Below are 20509 nucleotides of genomic sequence, written 5' to 3'. Positions count from 1 at the left end.
TGGAGAAGGCCAGGTTGTCGAGGAGCATCCGCCAGTGGGTTTCCCGCCACCCAAAGACCACAGAGACGCCGACAACTCGACACCCTTGCTGGGCCGCAGTTCTTCTTTGCGGTCCAGAACTTTCGATATCGAGGTGCCCCGCACGCCTCTTCCTCACAGGACGTTTACGCTTCCCAGTCGACGAGCATCGCTAGGAAAGAAGCTGCCACTTCACCGTCATAGTTCACCTTGTTCTCCGTCGGACATTCAATGATGCGTAACTCCTGTTTTAAAGGGAGGGCACTCAAGAAGGGCCGTCGATTCCCCAATGAGGAGCACTACAACGCCAGGTACTTTGGAGTTGCAGAACTATTGGAAAGTCTCTTGTGAACAATATATGGACTGGGCTTAGGATATATCTTTATTCTACAGGTTGCCCAGGTGGGGGGGGCATCTCCACACAGAACTAGTCTACTGGTAAGGGCCTGTATTCTGCCAATTGTTCTAACCAACTGCTTTCCTCTTATAGCCATTGCTGGTTTCCGTTACAAACTGATTTGTGTGCCATTTAACCATACAGTTGATGCACTTTAAAGAGATCCAATAGTAATTGTGGTACCACGTAGAACTGTATATTTGCCATTATAGATAACCGAGTACAAACAGAGTTATCGTGATATTGTACATAACCTTGAATATTAATTATATAAAGTGTTTTAACTAATAGTGTGTGGACATTCCTTTGTGGGGGCTTGAGGACTACACTGTACTTAAGAACCAGCTGCATCACCTCCTGAGAAGCTAGGCCTTGATTGCTCGTCCATTGCTACCGTAATAGAGAATCTTGGCTGGGGTCCTCTGTGCCCCTCCTCTACCATATAGAGAGCAGAAGTACAGACCCCCCACGCCCCCCTCCAGTTTTAACACCGTGCCACAGAGAAGTCCCTTGGACTTCTTTTAATGTTTTACTAAATTTTCTTGGGTGAACTTCTGTTCCCAAGAAGATTAAGATGTCCCTTGTCTTACTTACCTTTACTTCATAGGTCCAGCACACACCACCCTATGTGGAGTGGGTACGACGTCCTTTCATGGCGGGATGTTTTTTTGTGGGGTTTTTTTTGCGCAATTTGTTTACAAAAAAAATATTTTTTAGGGGGGTGTTTAGAAAAATAAAAGGAAAGGGGGCTTAGGGAAAACCACCCCAAAAAGAATATTTGAAAAAAATTGATTTTTCCGTAAAAAAAAAAAATCTAGGTAAGAAAACCCTGTGAAAAAACATCCCGCAATTAAATGACATGGAACCGTGTAGTGCTTGGTGTGTGGGTTGGGGTGGGGGGGTCGTTCATAGTAATTCTTCTAACCCATTCCTCAGGCAACATTTTGTTAGACTAACTCATTTGAATGGCCGATGGCAGTGGTTTCTTTTTTTTACCTACCTAGTGGCATGTATCTGCAGGCTGATGCATCAGCTGCAGTGCTGCACCCAAGGGTGAAGATTTTCTCAAAATGGCCTGGTCTTTTTTCACCATTTCCTGTTACTTTCTTTTTGGTTTTTACTCTGTTTGCATCAGGTTGAGTCCTTTGTGTAGTTTGCCTTTGGCAGACTTTAGCATCGAAGCCCGACCAGGTTCCAGTGTGTCTGGAAAGGCAGGAAGAGCGTGAGGGTTCCGAAACGTACCAGTCCTTTGTCTCTAGATGTGCCCGAGTAAAACAAGTTCCAACTGGTCGGCTGGCTGTCCTGGAGGACAGCCACCCTGCTGTGCGATTGACAGCCTAGTGCTGTGAATGAATGGGAACTTGAATAAAAAGCGAGGTTTTTAGGACTAAGCAGAGTCGACCACTGGAGGACAACATCCGAAAGCAGAAGACGCCAGCAGCACCCTCCTGGACCGCCAAGTGCCCGGTGAAGCCCTGCAGCTGTACGGACCCAGTTTTCGAATCCACAGGGAGGACGCGAAAAGTACCCCCCAAACCCCTTAGGCAAGTGGGACCAACTAGCCTGGAGACAAACTATTTTGCCGCAAACACTGACTTGCTGTGACTTTCTAAGGCTACAGAAGCCAAATAACCGGGGTACCTCGACCACTTATGAGTGCATTGTCTTCCTAGAGTATGAATCCGGCCAGGTGTTCATGGGCATCCAGAGTACCCTACAGAAGCAAGATCTCTGCATCCAGAGTCCAGGACCGAGGAATCAAGGAAATCCAAACCAGAGCTTTTCTTTCTTCTTTAGCACTGAGAAAAAGGCACCAAAACTACAGAGTCACTGAATCGACAGAAATCCATTGCTGACAAGTCCCTCTCTCGAGTGCTGCTGCAGGAGCCAGCCAGACGTCCTCCCTTTCGTCACCACGACCAAGGACCTGGAACAAGGGTCTGCTGCATTGCATCAGGAAGGCAACCAGCATGAACAGCTTCTTCATTTCAAAAGGTACTGTGGGGATTGAGTACTTTATCCTTTTGCCATGGGGGTGCTTCCTATCTTGAGGAGCGCAATTTAACCCTACACTAAGTTGACCTCAACTTACCTGCATTAGCCTTACAACTTGTGCATTTACACCAAAGCGAGCAGCTTCAACATTGCATCCTGCAACGTTGAAGCTGCTCCCTCTGGTGTAAATGAAAGTGTTCATATACACCACATGGGTGTATATTAAAACTTTCCTCTACACCAAAGTAAGCAGCTTCAACATCCTACAATGTTGAAGCTGCTCACTTTGTGTATAGGAAAGTGTTCATACACACCTGTGTTCTCGGCAGCATTTTTGTAAAATAACGAATATGTCGTCATTTTACAAAAAAGCTGCAGAGATTGGATTGCGCACGTTACAACTAAAAACAGGTGCAATCCACACAGTGCACTGTTGTGCTCTACGAGGACGCACAGGCCCACTTGAGAATACTAGTGGAGCCTGGGCGTCCTCTTTTGGCGCAGTGAATCGTACTGTTTCGCACCTTCACTGCGCCAAGTTCAGAATGGGGCCTTAGTATGCCCCTTCCCTCTGCTCCTGTGACTTTTTAGTCACAGAATCGCCTACTTGTGGCTGGTGTCAGTGGAGGTGATCTACCAACTATTGTGCATTTTTAATACTGGAAGCTATGTCCATAGCCTCGGTAGTGCACAATAGGGGAACCCAAGTACCAACTTGGGGCCTCCATTCTTTTTTCACCATTACAAGCGTGATTTTTCTTTGTTAGCTCTTCTACCATTCTGGGAGGGGGAAGTATGGTTGTGTGTTTTGCCTTTGACGGGAACCAGTATGTATCTCTGCCTAGGCTCCAGAGTCTCTGGGCAGGCAGGAAGTGGGGGAGGAGTCATCCACCCCCCCCCGTCCTTTGTCTGCCAGAGTGCCTGAATAGGACCAACTCCCACAGGGAGTCTGGCTTCCGGATTGGACAGCCGAACGCCCCTTTATGTAAAATGCAGAGAGAGATTGCAGAGGAGTGTGTGCTGAAACTGTATAAAAAAGGCAAGGCTTCTGAACTGTAAAGCAAGTCAACCAAAGGAAACCATAGTAACCGAAGAAGACGGCCAGAGACGCCTGCAGACCCTTTGCAACACCGTGAAGCAACCGCTGCTGTGTTGACTCCATTTTCTATGTGACAGAGGAGCTCCGACAAGGACACCTTCCCTTTGGCTGGTGAGAACAACCAGTCCCAAGATGAACTTTTAAACAAGCCATCTCCCGAGGTCTTAGGAGTTTCCATAGCTGAAATACCAAGAGATGTGCAGCCCATTTAGAGTGCATAGTCATGGAAAGGCAGAATCCATCCAAATCTGTGCTGAGCCTGTAAAGACACTCCAGAGATCTGATCCAACAGACCCAGAGCCCCCTCACCATAGTGTGGGACTGCAGGAAGTGAAGAATATTGACCGGGTGATCTGTGTCCTTTGTTGGTGCTGCTGAAAAGGCACCAAAACCGCAGAGTGAACCAAGAAGTTCCTGAAAGTCGTGCCAAAGGCCCCCCCCCCTCAACACTGCTGCTGGAAGACAAAGTCCATTGTCCTGCTTTTCGTCACCAGACCAAGGAATCCAGAGGTGAGGTCCAGCGCTGCCACATCGCAGAGGAGCCAACGCAAACCCCTTCTTCAAACTCAAGCCACTGTGGGGAAAAAGGAATTACTTACCTGATTCTGAGAAGTCGCTGTAAAGCGTTGGAGAGCACCTAGGTGGTGTCCAGGGCAACCCCCTCTCAGCTGTGACCCCAAGCTGCTGCGTGTGTGCCCTTTACGAGTCCGTTTTTCGGTCTCCCTTAAATTGCTGCTTCAATAATTGTAGACACTGGAAGAAATCTGCAGGAGCTCATTATTCACTGTTTGTCAAGACTTCAAGCCCTCTCTAAACTGCCTTTAGCTAGGATGGAGTTTTTTTTTAACTTAAGACTTCCCAGTCAAAGAAAGTCTCTAGAACCTTGAACTAAGCTCATGTTGCACTAACCACTTATTTTCCTCCCTTTAAGTGTCTTTTCTATATGAGTTTGAAGAGTAAATGCACACTTGACGAGTAAATGCATTACAGTATTACCTGTTGAAAACCACATGAGGGCGCAATTACCGATGATACAATGACCTTGTCTTTTCCCTTTCTAATGTTGCTACAATTGCAACCGTGAACAAACACAAAAGTTAAAGTGCCCTTTGAAGTGTATTATCTAGTATTCCTAAGTGTTCTACCGTTACTGTGGGAAGTATTTAAAGTGATTCTGGTGTAAATATAATAAATATATGTTTAAGTGCTTCTTTGCTGGGCCTGTCTAACTAAGATTCAGAGTACTTACCTACAGCTCACATCTTCCTCTTAAGATACACCTGATTGCTCTGCCACAGTACCAATGTCCTGAGCTAGTACAGACTTATACTACGAGTTGGGGATCTACAAACCACTGGGATAGCTTACTAAAGTCTCACTGCCAGTAGGACCCTAGGAAAACTCCCCTAACACCTCTCACTGTAACAAAGGACGGAAGACTGCTCTCCCAGTCAACCCATTGTGATCCCCGAGAAAATATGAGTCGGGAGGGGGGAGCAAGCACAACTAGTAGGTCTGTCCTTCATAGGAGAACACTGGGACCATGTCTGCCTCCGACGTCCCTTTTAATTACCTTTGGCCATCGATCCACCACAAGTCCATTGCATTCCTTAAGAGTGCATACCCGTGTTAGGCAAGATTGTATGCAGTGCCCTTTGGGTGCACTACAACAACCCCGACCTCCTGGCAATAGGAACCCAACCTTTGGTATAAGCTTGTACTACACAGGTTGGTAGCGTGTTGAGCAGCCAGGCTTATCTCAAGAGGGGTCAATGTGAGCAGTAGGGGAGTTACACAGATTCACAGTTACAAATAAACTCTTACACAAGGTTTCTTGAATAATCAATCATTAATGCATTTGTCAGTCAGTTAGAATAAGCATTCTTCAGAAGGGAGCATATAAAAAGCAACACACAAATACACTTTTTCGGATGACCCACCGTCACAACCTACACCCTCAGGTGACTTCAATAGCTAGGGTGCTGGGGACATTAATATCTTACTGTGTGCATTTAGACTACTCTTAGAACTTGGTCAAAGGAAAAGGTTATTAGAACGAACAGGAGACCACAAACTAGGGGTGTCACGGTACTCGTTTTATGACGGTACGATAACCCTCTTGCCAAATGACGGTATAACCGGTTGGAGTTAACTGATCTTAACAAATATTTTCTAAAAGGTCATAAATTGACAGATGTATCATCACAAACAAAACCAGGCACCCAGGGCCAGAATTGGGCTTTTCAACATACTTTCCACTGAAATGCCTTGCTTTCACCAAACACAAGTGTGGAGAGGAGGGGTGGAGGCCTGCTACAACTGGCAAAGCAAACTGAATAGCTTTTCTTAAGTGGTCATTTAGGCTTTTTGCTTCCCCACTGGCTACTGATGAAGATGAACATGTTGCCATCTTGATAACCTGCATGCCACAGATCAATGGAGGCTGATGGTCGGGGTCTCTCTCTCTCGGGGGTTCTCTCTCTCTCTCTCTCTCTCTCTCTCTCTCTCTCTCTCATCACTGACATGTTACCCTTTAGTATGGCAGCAGGGAATACCCACAGAGATGAGTGAATTTCGCAGTGTGACTTATTATATGTAAATTCAATGATAGAACCAGGGAAATCCCCCATTGCCATATGTTTAGAGAATATTATCCATTATTAATATATAAACCCCAAAGTAAACCCTATTCCTTCTTGGCACTGTATCTATTCTTCCTATTGCAAACATATTGATTTTGTGTAAGGCACGTGTGGTTTATGGAATGGCATTAAAAACTGCTCCAACTGAAACTACTTGGCAGACGGCACATCCAACAGTGCAAAACCAAGACTGCGCAGCAATTGCTTACTGCAGCCTTTCCAAATCAGATTGAAACGCACACTTAACGGTATGAACGGTATAAATAATGTGACGGTTATTATTGTTCAATTAAGTGGTTCACGGTATCTTTAACGGTATACCGTTACATCCCTACCACAAACATTCTTAAGCAGGAAAATACTTTTGGATCCCCTAAGCAGAGCCATTCAGTATAACAGGTTAAGCCAAAGTCAATGGGCAAAAGTCTTATACGGGCTGAAGAACTTCTGGTAGGTAATAGAAGGTCTTTGCACAATGTTTTAGAAGTCTTTGAAGAAAAGAAGAATCAAATGTAGGGCCACAAGCGGATTAGACTTGAGTAGTAGAAGATGCAAGCAACTCTACAATAAGAGGTAAGTTCTCTCACACTTTACAGTACCTTTGTATTGAAAAAAAAAAGAAGTGCAGCAGATGACGTCTGTTCCTCTGCAGCTCTCTGTTCCTGGGCTTCAGCCGTGGGGACAAGAGGAAGGAATTCTGGGGACTCCTGCAATGCAATGGGAGGGGAGGGTCACCACTCGCAACCAGCAATCTTTCCAACAAGTGGCACTTCAGTGTTTCAGCTCCTCGCGACTACCGCAAATAGCAACACCAGGGTTTCTGGCTTTCGAGATGGATTTTCCTTGCTTCTGGGGTCCCGCACCCTGTTGAGGGGGCTCAACCTCAGTCAGTCCTGCTTCCTGGGAGTCCGGAGGATCTTCCTGGAGCTCTTGGCCAACTTAAAAGCAAGGCACAATCTGGTGTTCCTCTCCCTGGCTATTCGGTTTCCAGCAGCAACTCTGTGGAAAAGCAACCAGTCCCGAGAGAATGTGCAGGTGGCTTACTTTGGAGTGGACTGGTCCCACCAACTCAAGGGGAGAAGTCGTCCTTTCAGGGGCTTCTCTGTCGATACGAATTTGGTGATTCAGCAGAGCAGCAGTGCTTCACCAGGGAAACCAACGGTCCAGCAGTTGCAGCACGCGTCCTCTTCAAGTTCTTCTTTGGTTACTTCGTCCAGTGGTCGACTGCCTTCCAAGCCAAAGTCCTTGCCTTTTATTCAGTTCTCTCCCATTCATTCCAGCTTCGCTGCCAGTCACCCAGCAGGGTGGCTGTCCTTGCCAGACAATCAGCCGGCCAAACATCACAGAGTGCATTTGGGTCTCCTAGGAGACTAAGCACAGGGAGTTTCGGGCACCTCCCTCACTTCCTGCCCACCCCAGACACCCTGGAGCCAGAGGCGGGCTTCACTCGCAAATCCCGCCAAAGGCAAAGCGAACAATGGGACCAAACCTGGTGTGGCACGCAAAGTAAATCTCAAGGGCCTTTCCACAAAGAAATGGTGAAAAAAGAAGACTGGGGCCATTTTGACAAAAAATGGCACCCTTGGGTGCCTTACTGCAGCTGCGAACGCAGCCCGCGGTAAATGCAGACCACGGTAGTAAAAATGAAATTCAGTGAGGAAAGGGTAACATAAAAATGTTACAAGAGAAGTTAGACAAAAGGGGATACTAGGTAAACCATCCAGCACCCTATTGTAAGATAGTGTATGCTGGGTCTAGAAAGTTACAAATGCAAGTAAAGTCAATTTCGCTTTACTGCTCTGGGAAACAGTTTCTCAGAGAAGGTATTTAAACCTTTGGGAAATCTGAAAGACTTCCCTGTGCCAATGCACTGAAGGTGCCGTGTGATACAATGTAAACTATGCCGCCTGTGGTGCTCCATAACCATAAGAAACACAAAGCTCAGAAATAACATTAAACTACAAGAGAAGAGTGGGAAAAAGGGTCTTACTCGCTCCAGGTTAAAGAAAATCAAGTCCTCAAAATCCAGCAAAGTTGCGGGGGGTCTCTAAGGTGGAGAGAATTAGCTTATTTCTGAAAATTCTCCCCAACAAGCACAGTGAGCAAGGGGTCCACATCCAGGATGACCAACCCCAAGTTCCTTGCAAAAATAGGTAGCAGGCACCCCTCACTAGAAAGAACATGGGGTTGATGTAGGTACTCTTGTTCAAAGAAGGTTTGCCTGGCATTTCGGGCAAGGTGCTGGACTACCCTTGTGAGTGGGACAAAGTGATATGCAAATGGATATTCCTCCTTTGTGAAAAGTACAGTGAGCAAAAAGTGATGGCTGCAGACTCTCAAAGTGGGGAAAACCACAGAACAGGTTATCATGCCATGTTCTTTCTAGCGAGGGGTGCCTGCTACCTTTTTTGTTCTACTGCAACTAGTACAGAATCACATCAGGAGAAGGGTACCATTCTCCTGTAGAGAACATTTTTGTGACGAGACTGTTTCGAAACCTGCATCAGAGGTAGGAAGTCATTCCCCCTGGTATGTGTTTGAAAGAACATTTTCTCCAGAAACGAGAAAGGAGCAACTCTCCTTAAACAAGGAACTGTGTGTTAGTTTACTCTTTAGTTTTAGAGTGTGATGGATAGAAGTAGTTTTTGACACAGGACAGTGGTTTATTCTTGGACATACATTCTGACAGACCCTTTTAGCATTAGTTTTGTGTCTGGGAAACCCCATAAATTAGGGATATCGAGGACTGCTTTTCCATTTTCGAAAATAAAAGTCTATAACCAAAATCATGCCACCTGTGTGTCAGTCTCCTTCTTTGATACCCTTACACTAAGCTGAATTATTGTGTCTTATCCTGTGAGGACTCACTGAGGGGCCCTGACCACAACACTCACACTGTCCTGTGACTAAGCATTCCTCGACTTTCTCACAATTGCTACCTTGATTGGGCTTTGGCTAAACTGAGCTGGCCTCCTCAAATCGGTCCACCAAACCTGATTTTAGCAATCTATCTCAATCAGGGGAAATATGTAGATGGCTATAAAAGCATGTCCCTTTGTTTATTTAAATTATGACACGTAAGATACTTGCCACATTCATAAATCTGTTCTTTCTTGCTCACGCAGTAAGCTCTCAGCATTAAACAGCAACTAATGACGGCTTGTGGCTTCACAAAGCCAAAAGAAGATACACTGAGCAAGGCTGGCTATGTCTTTTACTTGGTAATTTCAATAAGCACATTAGTTATATAGTTAGTAACAAGAGCCAATATTTGCATTTAGAGATGTATCTCAGTAACTTATCTGCAGCAGTCAAGATTACGCTGTCAGACTGCTCCCGATAATGTTGTTGGCTAGTTCTGCCTGTTAAAGTCAGCACAAATAGTACTCACCCCATATTGGCAAGGAATGAGTTGCTGGGCCCTGTTGGAGAGCGAGGCCTATCGAGCTCATCGTACATAGGGGGTGGGATTGCTGCCTTGCCACGACCCCTGGGATCATCATCGTAGGGACTTGGAAGAGCTGAAAACAGAGAAAGTTAAAGTAAGCCAGTGAACATAGGATTTCACAGTAAACAGATTTGGTTTGATGACAAATCATGCATAAGGCTTTGTCATGGATGAGTAGAAATAAAATATCTGTAGCGTTTAAGGAAAATGTTAGGTCAATGAAAAAATGCCACCACAGGAGAAGCAATTTCCCAAAACATGCTGAATGCAGTCACATCATCAAGCTTCTGCTGTATATATAAATCCAAACTAAAAAAAAAAAAAAAAAGCCTCAAGTTTACTTTAACAAATTATTACCAAACAAAAGCAGACTTTTTTTTAATCAAAGGCAGTACTCATGTCAATCATCAACAGGGTCTGCCCCAAAGTAGCGAAAACAAAAGATAAGAATCAACATACGTTCTTTGTTCTCGATTAGAGACGTAGGTGGGGCAATGGCAGCTCCGCCAGCATCTACAAATGAAATGAAAATGTGTTATGATTTAAATGGAAATTACAGAACATTTTTGGGGGATTTCTTGGAGGTTTGAAAACAAAGTAGTAACAGCATTTAAGGGATCAAATGTTTCAAGCTTTTTTTTGTGATTTAAGTGAGACATGTAATACCAAGAGATTTGTTTCATACCTTACGATCTTTAAAAAGGTAGATATCACTATCCCTGACCTCAAAAAGCACAAATCAATGGCTTAAGCCAGGCAAAACGTGCAGTCCAGGAACAAAAACCCCAAACCTCCGTTTTATGTCCACTGTGAAACACGAGAGAGATGGTGCATCTCCAATTCTTTTCGATCATACTATGGGGAAACATTTTTGGGCAAGTGTAGAAAAGAAAAAAGTATGTGCAGATGCTGCCAATATTCTAGTTAATATAGAAATTAGCTGTTTATATGTAACCAATTATATTTTTAACATATGGTCACACAGAAGTTGCGACTAGTGATCCGCTTGAATTATTTCTTATTGTTGAATCCAGCCACTCTTTCTTTAATTTCAAAGAAAAGAAATTAACTACAGATTCCAGGCTGTCACATGAACAAAGCATAAAACATTTTTGCATTGCCCTCCAAAAGCCAAAATCCATTCCAATTATTTTTTCCATCTGGCATCCTGTGGTGGTTAAACATTCCACCCAGTGAGTCAAGATTGACTAACTACTAATGTCTTAAAGAAAGAATATTGTAAAAGTGTAGGAAAACATCCACAGAATAATTTGGAGGAATGAGCAAATAGTCACCATTCCAAGACAAAGGGGGAGGGTCGTGCGGAGCAGAGGTTTAGGTTTAGTTAAATACTTGCTCTATAAGTGCTTAGGTGGAAAAGGGGGATGCAAACTATAGATAAAGTTTCAGCAACGTGGAAACCACTGTGCTAAAAGATGGATTATGTGCTCAGTGCCATTTTGCGGAGCGCTTCAGGGAAACGTCATCGGGTTTACAAAAAGGCATGTTCCAGAAAGTCCAGTTCGGATGGCTTATCAAATACGCCATCACACACCAGTCGTGTCCTACCTACCATGTAAACACACATTGGAATTAGGGGAGGGCAAAATGCAATTCCACCTTCAAAATGTGTAGTTGCTGGTTTACTTCAAAATGAAAACTTCCCTTTTTGCTTGCAATAATTGGCAAAATGTTGTTGCAAGGAGAGGTTTGCGTCATACTTGGTCACAGAAAAGTAATTTTGGTTTCCATAAGCTGCAAAACAATGTGCTAAAAGTCACAAACCGCAAACTTTTCCAGGAAACAAATGATACAGTAATTGTGCAGATTTTAATTAACAAAACAATACGTTATTGCTTTGATTGTTAGTCCCGATTCTTGTTGGTATGCGGGAGTAGCTTAGATACTAAGTGACTATCACATATGGTACCTTACTGTCCCAAGTACTGGTTTGTTGAAACTGGGGAGGCTGTGCAGGGGACCGTCGCATGAATGCAAAGACGGATGAAGTTGTGACAAAAATCTAGACTGGCAAATTGTGAGCAAATAAGACTGCCGCAAAGAGCAAACCACAAGTTGGTAGAAAAAAAAAAGAATGCATCCAGGAAAGAAAGGTGTGGGAAAGTTATACTTTTCAATTAGTGTGTTAAAGTTAATTTGCTGTATTTTTTAATACCATAAAATAAGCAGACCGGAAACTTGAATTCTCACTTAAGAGCTATTTTCACATCGAAATTTTCGAATACAAGTTAATTTGCACATTTGACTTCCAGCAAAAATAGATTTTTCTCCCAGTAGAAGTTAGTTTGGGGAGTTTTGTCACAACAAAGGTACGTTTGCAGATCTGTTTTCTAGCAAACCAGAATTTACAGATGTGTACCAAGAAAAAGGAAGAAGTTACTGACCTGTAACTGTTCTCTAGCATTGCTATCTTTCATATATTAATATGCTGTAAGAATATTCCCTGCTGTCAGAGGGGGAATCCTCTAACAGCAGTTTATATTTAAAACTGAAACTTCAGTCACTTTAGTGCTCTAGTGTAGTCATGTTTAGTCATATTGCCCAGAGCCAAGAGAAAAGGCTCACTTAGCTCCACCCCTGGAGTCCATCTTCAGATTTGGCACAGCACACGTAAAGTGGCAATATGAGCCATGTCAGGCAAGATTGTATGCAGTACCCTTTGGGTGCACTACAACAACCCTGACCTCCGGGCAATAGGAACCCAACCTTTGGTAGAAGTCTGCACTACACAGATTGGTAGCATGTTGAGCAGCCAGGCTTATCCCAAGAGGGGTCAATGTGAGCTGTAGGGGAGTTACAGATTCACATTGACAAGTATTCAAATAAACTAACAAACAAGGTTTCTTGATTAAATAATGTATTAATTTATTTAACAGTCAGTTTTAGTAAACCACCTTCAGAAGGGACAATATAATAGTAACACAAATACACACCAAGATTCTCTAAACCAGCAAATACCCATTTGAGATGGTACACACACACACACACTTCCTACACCCTCAGGGGACCTAAATAGCTAGGACATTGTAGACATTAATATCACTGTTGCATTTGGAATGATATTTAGTATGTCAAAGAAAAAGGTTATTAGAACAAAACAAGATCTCACAAATATTCTGAAGCAGGTAAGTACTTTTGAAACCCTCCCAATCCACCCATACCCTCCCACCAAGGGAAAGTTAGTTAACCCCGACCTGGAAGGAAGACCAAACACAATGTCAGAGGGAGGAAGAGTCATTCAGGAAGCCAGGCCAGGCCAAAGTCAATTGGACAAAAGTCTAGGTGAGCTGAAGCACTTTTTGCAGTTAGATAAAAAGTATTGCACAATGTTTTAGAAGTCTTTGTAGAAAAGAAGAAATGAAAGCAGGGCCACAAGCTGATTAGGCTGGTGAGGTAAAGAAGCTGTTAGCAACTCTACAGAAGCAACCAAGACAAGTCTCAACTGAGAACAAGTGAGGTTACACAAGAGTTAAGTTCTCAGACTGTACAGTACCTTTGGTTAGAAGAAAAGGGCTTTGGCTAGTTTCGGTTCCTGAGCAACTCCGCAGATCCCATGTTCCTGGGTCTCAGTCGTGGGAACAAGAGGGAGGACGTCTGGAGGACTACTGTCCTGCAAACGGGACAATCGGCGACAGAAAAGGACCAGCTTCTATTCAGCGTTACTTCGCGGTTTCAGCTCCTCGTGTCTAAGCAAATAGCAACACAGACTCGTGGCTATCGAGATGGGCTTTCCTTGCATCTGGGGTCCAGCACTCTTTTGAGGTGGCTCAGGCTCGGTCTGTCCTTCCTGGGAGTCCAGAGCTCTTGGCCAACTTAAAAGCAACGCACACGATCTGGTGTTCCTCTCCCTGGCTCTACGGTTTCTAGCAGCAACGGCAGTGGAAATTCAACCAGCTTCGAGAGGATGTCTTTGGCGTTGATTGGTCCCACCAACTCAAGAGGAGAAGTCGTCCTTGCAGGGCTTCTCTAGTCGAGGCGAATTCGGAGCTTCAGCATAGCAGCAGGCCTTCACCAGGCAAACAAACGGTCCAGGAATTGCCGCAGGAGTGTCTTCCAAGTTCTTCTTCGGATGCCTTTGTCCAGTGGTCGACTCTGCCTTCCAAGCCAAAAAGCCTTGCCTTTTATGCAGGATTCTCCCATTCATTCCAGCCTAGCTTTCAGTCACCAGCCGGCCAATCACCTAGGAGTGCATTCCTTTCTCCTAGGAGACTAAGCAGAGAGCGTTTCGGGCACCTACCTCGCTTCCTGCCCCCGCTAGACACCCTGGAGCCAGAGGCATGCTTCACTTGTGAATCCCGCCAAAGACAAAATGAACAAAGGGACCAAACCTGGTTTGGCACGCAGAGTACATCTCAAGAAGGACCTTTTCACAAAGAAATGGTGAAAAAATACCGGGAGCATTTTGACAAAAATGGCACCCTTGGCTGTTTTACTGCAGCTGCGAATGCAGCCCGCGGTATAAGCACACCAGGGTAGTTAAAAGAAAACCACTGCCACCAGCCATTCATAGAGGAAAGGGTAACAAAAATGTTACATGAGAAGCTAGACAAAGGGGATACGAGGTAACCCCCTCCAGCACCCTATTGTAAGATAGTGTGTGCTGGGTCTAGAAAGGTACAAGTAAGTAAAGTCAATTTCCCTTCACTGCTCTTGGAAACTGTAGTCTATCCAAGAGAAGGTATTTAAACATCGGGAAATCTGAAAGACGTACTGTGCCACTGCACTGAAGGTGCAGTGCAACAATGTAAAAGATGATGCCTATGGAGTTTGTCAGACTCACAACCAAAAGAGAAACAGAGTTCAAATCACATTAAAAATACATAGTGGGAAAGAGGGTCTCACTCTCGCCAGGTTAAAAATTCAAGTCCTCAAAATCCAGCAAAGTTGCTGGGGGTCTCTAAGGTAGAGAGGAATTAGCACATTTCTGAGAATTCTCCCTAAAAAGCCACCAAGAAAAAGCCAAGCGGGGTAGGCAGGAGGGTAGCGCGTGAATCTATGCAAGATATTGTTGGAGAATAACAAAGTTACTCACCGTAGTGACTACCTTACTCCTAGTTCATAGTTCCCTTTCCTCCATACTTGTGGGACATTCCGTCCTTCGGGACGGGACCGGAGCGCTTTTGTAAAAAGCATTAAAAAAAAAAAGGAACATTTTTGTCCTATTCTTACGCGGGGTACTGCACGTGACCGTAAACCCGCCCTCCTGAGCTCCGCCCCGCGCATCACCCTTAAGTCCTTTTCTATCGCCAGATCTGCAACCAAGCAATAATAGAGGATACTTTAGAGGGGACGGCGGGTGGGCGTATAGAGGAAAGGGGACTATGGACTACGAGTAAGGTAGTCACCAAGGTGAGTAACTTTGTTATACTCCTACCTGCCGTTCCCTTTCCTCCATACTTGTGGGAGATTCCCAAGCAGACCTCACAGGTAATACGGTATATGTAAAACTTTTACTGGAATAGGTTCTTCAAAAACAGCCTGGCCGAATTGGGCATCGGCCCTGGAGCTCAGGTCCAAGCAGTAATGCTTACAAAAAGCTGATGGGAAGCCCATGTAGCCGACTTGGCGATGGTTTCCCAAGGGACATATTTTTGGAAGGCAACAGCAGCCGCTTTGCTACATACAAGATGGGCATGGATGCCCCTCGGAGTCTACGACCCTAAATGGTATAGGCTTCTGCAATGCAGAAGGCAATCCATCGGGCGATAGTTGCCCTAAGCCGGTTTCCCCTTTGGGTCTCCGAAAGTGACAAAGTTGTGAGGAGCATCTGAGTTCACTCGTTCCGTCGAGGTAAAACTTCAGGGCTCGCCTGACAACCAGGTTGTGCAAGACTCTCGGCATCCGAGGCCGGATTTCGGAAAAAAGACAGGCAATGAGATCGATTGATTCAAATGAAAAGAAGGATGAGTGTGGAGCACAACCTTATCCTTACGGAAGATGATTCAAATGGTTTATGGCATAAGGCGGTGAGGACCACATTCAAATCGCATTTGGGATGAGGATTGTGTACCAGTGGAAAGATGTAATAGACCTGAAAAATGCCTTTTAGACTGGATTTGTCATAAAAGGAACAACCGTCAGTGGACAGGTAGGCGGCAATAGCAGACTAGTAAGTCCTGCAAGACAAGACATGGATGCCCGAAAGCTGCAAGATGAGATACAAATGAAAGTGTCAATCGTAGAGCCACTTGCTCCTAGATCGAGATCTCGTAGGTGGTTTTCTGGCCACTTGGATAATGCGCATATTGTCCTCAGACAAGTTAAACTGTGCTAATGATCTGAATTCAGGCACCAGGCCACCAAGCTGAACGATTGTGGGGGAGGGGTGCCACATCTGATCACACTGGTGAAGCAGGTCAGGAATCAACGGCAGTCTGATCGGAGGAAGAATCTAGAGATGCTGAAGTTCCAAGAACCAGAATCTGGCTGGCCACCAAGGAGCTATGAACAGGAGAGTTGAATTCAATGTATTCCTGAGCTTGCAGATTGACCGATGAATGAGAGGCAGTGGTTGGAAAGCATAGGCCTTTATGTTGTGCCACAGGATCTCGAGAGCGTCCCCTAGGGAGGAGACTCAGCGACCGTTCCTGGAAGCATAAAGAGGAAGTTTCCGGTTTGTAAACATCGTAAAAAAGGTCCACTTCTGGAGTGCCCCACTGGCGAAAAATGGTGGAGAGAACCTCTGTGTTCAGATCCCACTCGTAGCTGGCTGCGGTCTGGTGGCTGAGAGAGTCTGCAGTTACATTGATGTGATCCGGAATGTGTACAACCAGCAGCCGAATGCTGTGCTGGATGGCCCATTCCCACATTTTAATGGCAAAGTCCACAAGGTGAGGTGACTTGGTGCCACCCTGCTTTTTGATAAAACTCGCCACAGAGGTGTCCGTGTGGATACGGACCACCTTGTTCGAGATGGACGGTTAAAAAGCTTTTAGCACCAGAAAAACAACCAGGATTTCCAGATAATTGATATGAAACTGCCTGTCCTGAAGTGTCCACAGATCAAATACCTGGAGATGATCCAGCGCTGCAACCCAAAAGGGAGGACTCCGTAGTCATTGTCACTTGTGGGACGGGCTCTTGAAATGAGGCCCCCACGGAAAGATTGTTGGCCAAAGACCACCATAGTAGAGCCATCGTCATGCAGGATGGAACTGGGATCATCTTGGAATCAGAGTCTGAAGCCTGAGACCAAGAGCTCCGAAGAGCCAGCTGAGTCCGCCTCATTTTCAGGACGTGCAAGAGGAAGGGGCAAGCACGCAAGAAGCCATCCGACCCAGAAGTCTCTGAAATCACCAAGCCATCAATGTGCGGACTGATGGAAGACCCGACACGTGGTGGACAGATCCGCAATCCTGTCTGCCGTTAGGACACCCTGGAATTGACCGTATTCCAACAGAAACCCAGGAAAATCAGGTCTTGGGAGGCCGTCATGGAAGATTTCCGCAAGTTCACCGACAGCCTAAAGTGGAACAGGAACTGGAGGAGAGAATGGAGATCACTCAATGCCGTCTGTGGACCAGGGCTGCGTAGGAGCCAGTCGTCCAAATACAGATATACATGAACGTCCTGTAGCCAGAGGAAAGCTGCAATAACCGACATCTTCGTACATACACGCAGCACCGAGCTGAGACCAAAAGGGAGCACTTGGAACTGAACATTTTCTCCTCCCAGAGAACCGCAGATATTTCCGATGCGGCCTCCATATCCAGCTGTGCATGCAAGCGTCCTGAAGGTCCACTACACTGAGCCTGTGCCTTTACAAAGAGAGGACTTTATTTGGCAAGATGTGGTCCTCTTGAATTTCTCTTGGGGGGGGAGTGGGGGGGGTAAGAAAGCTTGAACTGGGAAAGATGGAGGCAAGTGCGCCGGCCAGCCTAGTTGGGTTTGGGCACTGAACAGACGAGAGTACAAGCCCTCCCCTTGCTCCCCAAGGGGGTACAGGTTCTACCGCCCTGAGGTCTAGAAGTTTCTGTACCTCTGGTCTGAGGGAGGGTGTCCCGATCTGTTGGAAGGGAGGGTTGTGGGGTAGGGGCAAGTGAAAGTCCGCCCGAGATATCGACAAACCCCCCGGTCTGCGGTGAGGACGCCTCCAGAAATACATCCTCCCACTGAAGTCTCGTGCGACCGACAAAAATTAATCGTGCCGATTTCTCCAGGGACAGATAGTCTTCCTGCTGACAAGAGGCTGATGGGCGAGAGAAAAAACAACCGCCTTGCCGTTGCCGTTTTCAGCGGGTCGCCCCAACCGGAACTTCAGTTCAGCGTGCACGACGATCCTAAAACCCTCACGAACCCAGAGAAGTACTAAGTCTCGGGATCCCGACCTCCGTGTATAACGGGCTTTAGCTGGAGCTTTCGCAAAGAGGGATAAAGATTTGGCGGTCTGGGTACTCTTTGGTCTTTGTGAGCTCCTCGTCGGTAGAAGAATTAAACAATTCCTTGCCGTCAAAAGGAAGGTCCAGTACTTTTTCTTGCACTTTCTTTGAAAACTTTGTTGCGTGGAGCCACGCCTAGCAAAAGGTGTCAACCGCTACAATAAGGCCTTGAGCTGAGGTATCTATGTGGTGTGCTGCAGCTCCCAGTAGATCCTGAGCCAGAACTCTGGGGTCCACCAAACCGGCTTTTAAGTCATCTAGCCTATCCACAGGAATGCACTCCTACAAATCGGCTAACTCTTTCCACAGCCTCAGATTGGCTGCTGCCAGGATGAGCTTGGTGTTCGGTTGACGTACTTGGAGCATCGAATTGGCAAAAACCTTCTTGCCCAAGGAGTCTGAAAAATGTATTCTCCTTGGATAGGATTTGGGCTGCTGCTGTTGAAGATGCAGTGGCCGGCTTGGACTGGAGGGTGTCCGCAGCCACAACTTTTGAGGACGGGAGCGGAAAAGCCGATAAGGCCATCTCCTCAGAGGTGTGAAGCTTGTATCGAGCGCCAATTCTCTTGATGTGTAGCCCAGTATGAGGTTTATCCCAGATCTTGCGGGCCTCAGCCAAGACGTCCTTCTGGAGGAACAGGCCGGGGCGCTCTTGAGGTGACAGGGTAAAGGCTCCCGAAAGCACTGCCTCCTGAGGAGTGATATGATATGATGCGACATTTATAACGCGCCTATACACGTATAAACAAGTGTTTCAAGGCACGAGTGGGGTCCTCGGGTACTGGAATGTCGAGGGCCATCACATCCAGGACCCGGTCATGGAATGCTCTCAATGTGCGGGGCTGCTCCATCGCTGTCCTGGTCCGCTTGAGGCTCATCCAACAAGGTGGGAACAGAAGACTGGTCCACCACGCATACCACCTCAGGTTTTAAAGTGTTGTCTCCATTCGCGGGTGTCTTCTCTATAGGAGACAATGGGGGCAGAGGAGGAAGAGATGGAGGAGGTCCAGAAGGAAGTAGTCTTCTGGCCGAAAGCAACACCTCCATCACGTCTTCAGGAAGGTTCCAATCCTTATACCTCAACCTTTCAGAAGCCAAGCATGAAGGTTGAGGAACTTGACCTCTGGATGGAGAACCTGACCCCCCTCCCCTGAGAGCAGATCGTCTCGGTAGAGACGACGGCGTGGAGGGCAGATGGACATGTCGAGAAGGTCCGGGTACCACGTTCTCCGGGCCCATGCCGGAGCAATGAAGATCATCTGGGAACCAAACCTCTGTAACCTCCACAGCAATTGCAGAATGACGGGGACTGGAGGAAACGCGTACAGCAGTGGGAAGGACCACTCCACTACGAACGCGTCCCCCAAGGCTCCTCTTGGAGGAAATGTCCACGAGCAGAAACTTACGCACTTCCGGTTTGCATTGGTGGCAAAGAGATGCACTTGTGGGGTCCCCCAAAGGGTGAAGATCTCCAGGAGAATCTCCAGAGCCAGCTCCCACTCGTGAGAGACACTGCTCTGCCTGCTTCGAGCATCCGCCACCACGTTTTCATCTCCGACCAGATGAACTGCTGAGATAGAAATTTCCTGCCGGATGGCCCAGAACCAGAGCTGCATCGCTTCTCTGCATATGGGGAGAGACCTTGCCCCCCCCCTTTTTTGTTAAGGTAGTGCATGGCCACTGTGTTGTCCGTCAGAATCAGGAGAGTCTTCCCCGCACAGACGGCCCTTAGCTCCAACAGATTGATATGGAGTCTGGACTCAGAAGATCCTGGGCGACCGAGGGAGGCACCTGAACGGGATCCGACATCCTGCTGGAGGACTGCGACCACTGGAGCTTGAGAGCCCATTGCAGAGATCTCATCGGCAACCTGGCCTCTGGCACCAGAAGAATGCAGGATGCCATGAGGCCAAGCAACCTCAAGAACTCCAACGTAGGGAGAATCTAGGCAAGTTGAAACTTGTGCACCATCTGCAGAATGTGACGAGCCCTCACCTGGGGAGGGAAACACTACCCCAGGGATGTGTCTAGCACTGCTCCGATGTACTGGAGCCGCTGGGTAGGTGTCAAGTGGGACTTCTTTAAGTTGGGGGAGAAGCCCAGCCTGTGAAGTGAGTGACAGGTGACAGATGATCCAGGACTTGCTCTGGAGAGCGCGCCCTGATCAACCAATCATTCAGGTAGGGGTAGACGTGAATCCTCCCTTTCCTGAGATACGCTTCCACCACCACCATGAGCTTGGTGAAGACCGTCGGGCGGAGGTCAATCCGAGCGACAGGAACCGAAACTGAAAGTGAGAGTCGCCAACTGCGAACCTCAGGTATTTCTTGTGCTTGGGATGAATCGGCACATGAAAATAAGCGCCCTTGAAGTCGAGAGACACCAGCCAGTCCTGAAGTTTAAGGGCCTGGAGGACCTGAGAAAGAGTAACCATCTTGAACTTGTCCTTCCTGAGGAGCTTGTTCAAACCATGCAAGTCCATGATGGGTCTCAATCCCCCGTCTTTTTTCG

The 20509-nt window shown here is 46.5% G+C and overlaps 1 protein-coding gene across 1 annotated transcript in view; it reads right to left on the bottom strand.

Moving 5' to 3' along the window:
- The window catches only part of RBM17 (RNA binding motif protein 17), a 390734-nt gene that overhangs the window by 110023 nt on the left and 260202 nt on the right, over window positions 1-20509 (bottom strand). Inside the window, exons 6-7 of the mRNA XM_069629662.1 lie at window positions 10059-10112; window positions 9543-9672 (exon numbers count right to left, since the gene is read on the bottom strand). Of these exons, the coding sequence (XP_069485763.1) occupies window positions 9543-9672; window positions 10059-10112 (184 nt within the window). The remainder of the gene's footprint in view (window positions 1-9542; window positions 9673-10058; window positions 10113-20509) is intronic.

The sequence above is a fragment of the Ambystoma mexicanum genome, chromosome 12, assembly GCF_040938575.1.
Source record: "Ambystoma mexicanum isolate Mex_15411 chromosome 12, UKY_AmexF1_1, whole genome shotgun sequence".
Classification (NCBI taxonomy): domain Eukaryota; kingdom Metazoa; phylum Chordata; class Amphibia; order Caudata; family Ambystomatidae; genus Ambystoma; species Ambystoma mexicanum.
The sequence above is the reverse complement of the archived record's forward strand: the minus strand, read 5'-3'. Positions and strand labels throughout refer to the sequence as shown.